Source organism: Peromyscus leucopus, chromosome 15, assembly GCF_004664715.2.
Source record: "Peromyscus leucopus breed LL Stock chromosome 15, UCI_PerLeu_2.1, whole genome shotgun sequence".
Classification (NCBI taxonomy): Eukaryota; Metazoa; Chordata; class Mammalia; order Rodentia; family Cricetidae; genus Peromyscus; species Peromyscus leucopus.
Genome location: NC_051076.1, coordinates 56923553 through 56931412, shown reverse-complemented (window position 1 = coordinate 56931412; position 7860 = coordinate 56923553). Strand labels below are relative to the sequence as shown.

The 7860-nt window shown below is 57.8% G+C and overlaps 1 protein-coding gene across 4 annotated transcripts in view; it reads right to left on the bottom strand.

Annotated features, from left to right (window-relative positions):
- Nucleotides 1-983: 983 nt before the first annotated feature.
- The window catches only part of Cdk18 (cyclin dependent kinase 18), a 30381-nt gene continuing 23504 nt past the window's right edge, over nt 984-7860 (bottom strand). For 3 of the 4 annotated variants that reach the window (XM_028876530.2, XM_028876529.2, XM_028876531.2), the window contains exons 5-16: nt 7287-7343; nt 6696-6810; nt 6445-6539; nt 6108-6170; nt 5349-5472; nt 5071-5191; nt 4437-4534; nt 4133-4238; nt 3984-4026; nt 3394-3484; nt 3060-3137; nt 984-2291 (exon numbers count right to left, since the gene is read on the bottom strand). In XM_028876530.2, coding sequence (XP_028732363.1) covers nt 2257-2291; nt 3060-3137; nt 3394-3484; nt 3984-4026; nt 4133-4238; nt 4437-4534; nt 5071-5191; nt 5349-5472; nt 6108-6170; nt 6445-6539; nt 6696-6810; nt 7287-7343 — 1026 coding nt within the window. In that variant the 3' untranslated portion in view covers nt 984-2256. Of the gene's footprint in view, nt 2292-3059; nt 3138-3393; nt 3485-3983; nt 4027-4132; nt 4239-4436; nt 4535-5070; nt 5192-5348; nt 5473-6107; nt 6171-6444; nt 6540-6695; nt 6811-7286; nt 7344-7860 lie in introns of those variants that run through there. The other variant, XR_005093030.1, reaches the window with a different exon arrangement.

Sequence of the window (7860 nt, the reverse complement as noted above, 5' to 3'; positions counted from 1 at the left end):
TGTCCGAGAAGTTCTGCACTTTGATGCTCTGACGGGGACTACTGTGGGAAATGGTGTGGGGCCAAGGACCAAGTCCTGGCCTACTCCAACTTCCATGGCTTTGGTGAGGAAGCAGGAGCCCCTCAAGTTCAAAGACACAGAAAGATCAGGAGGCCTGCCTTCGGGCTTGGCATCCTGCATGGTCTTGGAGCAGATTTGAGCAGTGGATTAGAAAACAGCTGGGTTCTCAGCACTTAAGATCTGTGTGACAGGAAGGAGGGCCAGATCTGAGGGGGGCATTTGAGAGCAGCAGGAAGTGGGTTCCAGAACTAGTAAGGGCTGCGCTTGCCACTGCCCTGGCCGTGACTACCTCAATACCAACTGACCACACATTCTCTCTCTCTCTCTCTCTCTCTCTCTCTCTCTCTCTCTCTCTCTCTCTCTCTCTCTCACACACACACACACACACACACACACACACACACAGACCCACCTGCCTCCCTCAGTCCTGGGGCTAAAGGTGTACATCACTACCCCTGGCCCAATTCTCTTTTTATCTCTGTGCCCTTCTGTCTCAAGAAGCCACGTGGTGTTGGCAAAGCAGAGTGATCCACGGAAGCCAGACCCCATGGCCCTCCTCAGGGCTCTCTCTGGGCTATCCTCACTGGTCCCACCTCATAGACACACCCTGGGCCAAGGACAGGACACAGAACACCGATGCCCAGACCTATGCATTTTCTGCTTTACCAGAGTTGAAATGGCCTCAAATGTTCTGCACTTTGATGCTCTGATGGGGACTACTGTGTGAAATGGCGTGGGGAAGGTAATTCTGCTACAAAATCCCCCCTTCTCCAGCCCAGGGCAGGTTCAGAGATGTACCCAGACCAGACTCTCTTCACCGGTCTGTATGTATGCACAGGCAAGCCCAGACACTTGGGTCTTGAGCTCCTCTGTCTTCGGTATGGTTCTATTAGTCACCTTTTCTGAATGAGACTGCTCACTGCTTTCTGTACAACATGAATTAAATATATTCTCTGTCTTTGCTCTGAGTCACAGGACATTCACAGTCAGTGGGGGGAGGGGGGTTGGGGAGAACCCAGGCTCCAAGGGGTTGGGATGGGCGTGGGGCCCGTGGAGGAAACACGGGCTTGACCTCCCCTTGGCCTTTGCCCTTCACGTTCAGCCAAGTGTCGGGGAGACCCTGGAAGATGAGATGGGTGCTGAGGAAGGGTGTGCCTTCTCCGGGTTAGGCTGTAATGCCAACAGCACACTTACGCTCAGGACCAGCCTCTCTGGAGGCTGGTGCCAGGGTCAGGTGGACAGGGCTAGGAAGGAGGTGGGGGATGGGGGAGAGGCTGCACCAGCCCCAAAGAGTCAAAGCCACCTTGGTACCAGTGTCAGGGCGACCTTGCGTATCTGGGTGCCAGCCTCAGGACCCTGAGACAGGGTCGACTTATCGACAACCTCGGGGCTGATAACCCCCGCGTGTGGGAGTGGCTTGGGGAGGAAGGGACAGAGGTGCTAGGTCAGGGCTCCGAGAACAGTGTACACTCTACCACCTGCCTGCTTAAGGCAGCCCTTTCCAGTCTGGGGGATGGGCAGGGGGACGGCCGAGGCGGCAGGAGTACAACTGGGAGTCCCAGATGCCCTCCAGATGCAGCTGGACGTGGGCAGCATGCTGGGCTTTTTAGCCTTGGTTCAAGCCAGAGGGTACAGGGCTCCTGGCAAGGAGGGGACCTTAGCATGTTGGGGATGGAGACAAGAGGGCATACTTTTTTTTTTTGATGCTCTAGGGATGTCTGCCTTTGGGTGGGCTATGCACACACACACTGGCACAATTCCCGGCCCGGTGCCTTGTTCCTGGACTCTTCCTTGTTCTCAGAGGAGAAGAAGGTAAAGCGAGTGTCCAGAGGATAAGAGAGGGGTCTGTGGAGCTGATGAGCCAGGCAAGCCCAGGGTCCCCAGATTTCCCCCGCACCTCCTACGGGAAGGGGTCCCAGGTCCCTCCTCGGCCCTCCCTTCCTCCCGGGGAAGTAGCTCACGCCCCATCCCAGAGTGGACGGCAAAGGGGTCGGTGTCCAGGCAGAGGTCATCCCAGAGGTGTGTGACAAGCGAGGAAAGGAAGCGACTGCTACCACCAGGGCTGCCGAGTGGTCCTCCAGACTGGCCACAGGCGTTCATTGCTCAGCCCTCGGATGGCCACACAGGCCCCATACTTCCTGAATCCATGTTCTGTGTGGCCTCTCGCCCCGTGAGTTGCAGCAGGGTGGACGCAGCTCAGAAGATGCTCTGCCGCCGGTTCTTCCCTCGCCCTGGAGAACGGAGGGGGGCAGGAAGGAACAGGGGAAGGGGACGGGGATCAAAGGGGCACTTGCCCTTCCCATGCTCCGATCCAGTGAGCAAGGGCAGGCCCTGGGATCCAGGTCTCGTCTCTGTTGCTGGTGAGCTGTGTGGAACCGTGCCTTAACTTCCAGGGGCCTCGGTTTACCGAAGCGGAGAACATTTGGAGTGCCAGCCCCACAGGGTGTTTTAAAGATTGTATGAGACAAGGCATGGGGACCACTGTCAGTCCAAGGCCACTTGGCTGTGCTAAGGACAAAGTTCGGACTGGCCAGGAGCTCAGGGTCTTCACCGAGAACACACCAGGCACAGGGCCCACCCTTGCCAGGGCTTCTGTAAAAGGCAGTGTTCCATCTGGGTCGGGGTGGAACCTCCCATAAGGTATGTATGTGGGGTGTTGACTCCCCATCCCAAGAGTAGATTGCTGGGCCCATCTCTTTGTTTTTTTTTTTTTTTTTTTGTTTGTTTTGTTTTTTTCGAGACAGGGTTTCCCTGTGTAGCTTTGCGCCTTTCCTGGACTCACTTGGTAGCCCAGGCTGGCCTCGAACTCACAGAGATCCGCCTGGCTCTGCCTCTCGAGTGCTGGGATTAAAGGCGTGCGCCACCAACGCCCGCCCCATCTCTTTCTTAAAGGAGCATGTCGCGTCACCCCCGCCCCCCCCCCCCGCACTCCCCCTCTTGGAAAAGGTGGCCTACTTGGCTACTTCTAACAAAGGTATAGGGAGAGCATGTGGCCCTACCTGGGTGCTGGAAGGCCAGGCCACGATAGCCTGGGTCCTTTTGGAGCTGGATCTCTTTCAGGGAGAAGATGGAGGCGGCTGGGCAAGAGAAGAGGGTGGGGGTGGGGCCTGGGTGGAGCCACGCTGCTCGCTCCTGTACCCCACTTTCACTAAATCCACAGAGCCGAGGCGCCCTCTAGTCCAGACTCAGTTCTCCAAATGAGAACTGTGGAGGGGAAGCCATGTGTCCGAGACCACTCCCCTGGACCCAAGGGTCCAGCCTCTGCTATCGCCCCACCTATGTCCGCGGCCCCCTCCCCTTGTTCTGGCCGACCCTGAGCCCTGGGACACTCACTGTCATCAAGCTGGTGTACACGCTCTCCCAGAGACAGGAAGTAGGGGTGATTTAGGGCCGCCTCCGCTGACATGCGACTCTTGGATTCGTACTGAAAGGCACAGGATAGGCTCTTGGGCCCTGCAGGAGAGCCTTCTAGAAAACGGGACTCCCGTGCTAAGTTAGAGAGCCAAGGTGGGAGAAGGTCCCACCTGACCCAAACCAGGCAGCCTCAGTTAGGATACCAGGGTCCAGATACCAGAGAAAACCCGAAATGGGGCTTCATGGGAGAGCGACTGCTTCTTGGGATGGGCATCCATGACAAGGCCATGACAACCATCACCGGGGTGAGCATCGGCGCATTCGCAGTCAACTACCCTTCATCCTGGGCTTGCTCCCAGGGAGGCGCTGCGCCATCCCCATAATCTCGGTGTATCCCCAGCATCTTCTCAAGGACGAACTGATAATCCTTCCGTCCTCAGGAAATGCCCAACCAGGCCAAGCCCAGAGACTAGCGTCCCTGTCGGACTTGGGAGTCACAGGTGGTATCTGAGCTACCGGCCTGGCTGTCTTTGGTCGTCTCTCCCCGGGGAGGATGGGAGGAAACTCACCAGGAGGAGGCTGGTCAGGAGGTTGATGCCGTCCGTATCCAACCTGCAAGGAGGAGGCGCTGGCACAGGCGCAGCCAGGGGCAGCCTGGGGACCTGAACCTCTGGGAGGGAGACCACAATGGGGAGCGAGGGGCCTGGCAAGGGACTACCTGGGAGCGTGGCTGAGCAGCGGCTGCGGCAGGTACCGGGGGAAGTTGTAGGCTCGGAACTCGGAGAGGGACGTCACGCCCGGCCACGTCTCTTCTGTAGGAGTCCCTGGAGACACAGGACCGGTAGGAAGTTATGAGTGGAGGGCTGAGGCCAATACGGCGAGGGTGCAGCATTGAAGGAGACAGCAAAGAGGAGTAGCCAGAGCTAGCTGGTTCCCCACCCTGCCCGGTCCGCCATGCTCCTGGGTGGACAGGGTTCTGGCGCCCCCTGGTGGCCAGGTGGAGGGTACAGACGGAAACTAACCCAGGAGACGGAAGATGAGGTGTAATTCCTCCTTGACGGTGGAGCCTGGGAAGAGGGGCTTCCCGGTGGCCATCTCATAGAGTATGCAGCCCACGCCCCTGGGGAGGCAAGGGCAACGGTGAGGCCAGGAAGCACAACCACCCCTCCAATGACACCCTAACACAAGCCTGAGAGGTCACATCTGGGACTTGAAAAAGGCTCCTAGAACCAATCAGACTCCCGCTACAGTGAGACTCTCCTCTCTGTGAGCCCTGGGTCCCCTTAATTCTGCTAGGCGGAAAGACAGGTGCATATTCTCACACTCTGTGCTGGCTTTCAAGTAGAGTTGGTTTTCATTTGACACCAGACCATACATTTGTCGATTTTAACAATAAAACAGCATGTCTCTTCCAAGATGTTCTGGGGGAAGACTCATCTACCCTCTGGCAATTCCCACCTCTACCCCTGGGGAAACATTTCAGAAGTACAGCATGAGAGGGGTCTACAAGCTCGGAGACCCTGATGCATTTCAGACTTAATTTGCTAACGGCAGCGCAGCAAGGAGACGTGGAACTCTGAGCAAGGTCAGGGTCCTCCCGGGCAGAGTCTAAAGGCACGGACAATCTTACACCCCTCTGCTGCTCTGCTCACTCACCACATGTCGATGGGGGTGGAGTACTCTGTGGATCCCAGCAGCACATCTGGGGGCCTGTACCAGAGGGTCACCACCTCGTTGGAATACGTCTTTGTAGGCACTGATTTGGCCCGGGCCAGGCCTAGGAACAGACAAGTCACTGAACCTCTGCTAAAGGGTCCCGAAGAACCAGGTATTCAGGCACCCCGCAGAATCCCTACATCCTGAAGAGGCTGTGTACCCCAGCGGTGAGACCCACTTGCCAACCCTGACCCCTGACCCCGGGGCGTCAGCCTCACCAAAGTCGGCCAGCTTCAGCTCGCCCCGATCATTGATGAGCAGGTTCTGGGGCTTCAGGTCTCGGTGCAGGATCTTGCGGCGGTGGCAGTAGGCTAGACCCCGGAGCAGCTGGAACATGAAAATCTGGAGGCGAGAGAGGAGGAACGAGAAGCGTGGCAGGATGAGGTCCCGCGTGGGAGACCCTGCACCTCTGTCTCAGGCTGGAGAGGAATGGAGGATCAGCACAAGTCTCTAGGAAGGCTTCCCTGGTTCCGTTGCCCACCCTGCAGGCCACCTGGGACCTGTACACACCGGGGAATCACATATGGAGGCAGAGGCCAGGTATGCAGAGGAGGCAGGGAGCGTGAGGGGGCTGGTGCGGTCTCCAGATGTGAAGTATGAAAGTACAGTGAGTAGGGGTCCCATAGGTGGGGATGTATGTGCTTGGTTATTAATCAGCAGAGCCGGTCATTTATCCTCCTGGCTTCTCAGAAGCCCTCCCTTCACTCTCGCAGGTAACTCATGCATGCTTGGCACTCAGAGTTAAGAGACGGATCTGTATCCGTAGCTAGTCAGGAGTGGAGGCTAAGTCCGTTCTTGGCTGGGATGCTCAGGATGGCTTCTAGACTAGCCGAGTGGCCTTTCCCTCCCTTCCAGTATTTGAGGCTCCGAGCAACCTCAGCAGCTGGTGCCGAGAGGAGCATCCCACACTGGGCCTGATGACAGATGATGATGCCCTGGGCTGGCCATGCTGAGGTCCCTGCCTCAGAGGCCCTCACCTTGACGTTGTGCATGTTCATGAGGTTTCCACAGTGGTCTAGATACTGTTTCAGGTCACTGTCCTGGAACAGACAGTCAGGGTCAGTCTTGCCCCCTGCCTGGCCAGTGGTCTGGACTCAGGCTGAGAGGAAGGCCTCTTCAGTCGGGTCCATGCCTGCTGGCGGCCCAAGGCCCTGGCTCCGAACCCTTGGCCCACTTCCGCATGGGAATTGAACTGGCAAACAAAGGCTTGGGTCCTCCCCTCCCCCCACCCCTCCCAGTCCCTCTCTCCCTCTTCTTCACTACCCCACTTCACCCACCACAGGGGCAGAGGCTGCCAGCCCCAGGCCAGCTCACCAGGTACTCAAACACCAGGGTGAGGGACCGATCTGTGTGAATGAGGTCATGCAGGGTCACAATATTGGCGTGTTTCAGGTCCTTCAGCAGAGACACTGGGGAGACAGGCCCACCTGGGTCCCCAGGCCCACCAAACACCTCCCAGTCTCCCTTCCTGGGGACAGCAATGGCCCCCCACCCAGGCTCCCACCAGGTGTGGGTTGTCGAGGCCCTCGTCCCAGAGGCCCGGGGTGCAGACCCGGACATTGTACCCTCTCGAATGGCAGTACAGGGCGCCCCTTCCTCATGCTCCAGCCGGATCTCCTTCAGGGCCACGAGGTTCTCTGTCAGCTTGCTGCGCCCCTTGAAGACGGTGGCATAGGTCCCCTGGGGCAGAGAGCATCCCTCGTCAGCCCCGGGAGTATTCTGCTCCTGCTCTCCTCCCAGCTCCACCCCCTTGCATTTCTGCGTGAGTGAGGATTCAAGCCCTACTCCCTCTGTCCAAATTCTGTTGGCTCCAAAGTCTGCTTCTCCTTAACATCTCCCTATCAACTCCCCGGCTGGAACGGACCGCCCACTCCTCTGTTCCCATGCCGGCTGCCCCTCTGTTGTTATAGCTCAGCCTTGCTCCTAAGTCATGGTCATAGGGCTCTTGAAAGACAGGGCCTTCTTCCTCTTCGCAAACCTATACCCACTCCAGGCCACAAAGCCTGACGGCGATGTACAAGCAGTTTAGCTACAGGGCACTTGCTGTGTGCCAGGCTGCCTGCCCAAGACAGTGTGACTCTGTCCGGAGCCGTGAGGGGCAAAGGAGAGTCAAAACCATCCTACCTGCTGCCCAGACGGAGCCACCCCGGCCTTACCTCCCCCAGTTTATCCAGTTTCACGTATGTTTCCAGTTTCCCAAAGCCGATATCTGACTGGGAAGGAGACAGGGAGGCTGTGAGAGTCAACGCCCCAGCAGATCTTTCTAGATCTTTCTAGGCCACGCTTCCTCCCCGTCCTCAGGAGGGAAGAAGTGATACATCCACCGTACAGAGAGGATCCAAGGAGGACAACTTCAGAGCCTTCGCTTTCTCCTCTCCCTTCATCCTCATGAGAGGTGAGGGACCCCTTCCATGGGGGGCTCCTTCCTCCATGAGTCACAGATGGACACACTGAGCTACACTGTCTTCCCAGGGTCCACCTCACCGCCTGCCTGGCTCTCTTGACTCCTCCGGGGCGGGCCTGCCATTCTCCCCATGTGGAGTTAACTTCAGACCCCACCCCAGGTCATCTCCCCTCAGTTCATCTCTTCTGGCTCAGGACAGGACGTGTCTTAAAACGTCAGAGTTCTGAGACCCACTCACCAGAGAGGCTCCTAGGAGCGCCTCACAGGAAGCTGGGACCTGACAGCATGTGAGGATGGGTGATCTGATGGGTCGGTCTTTTTTTTTT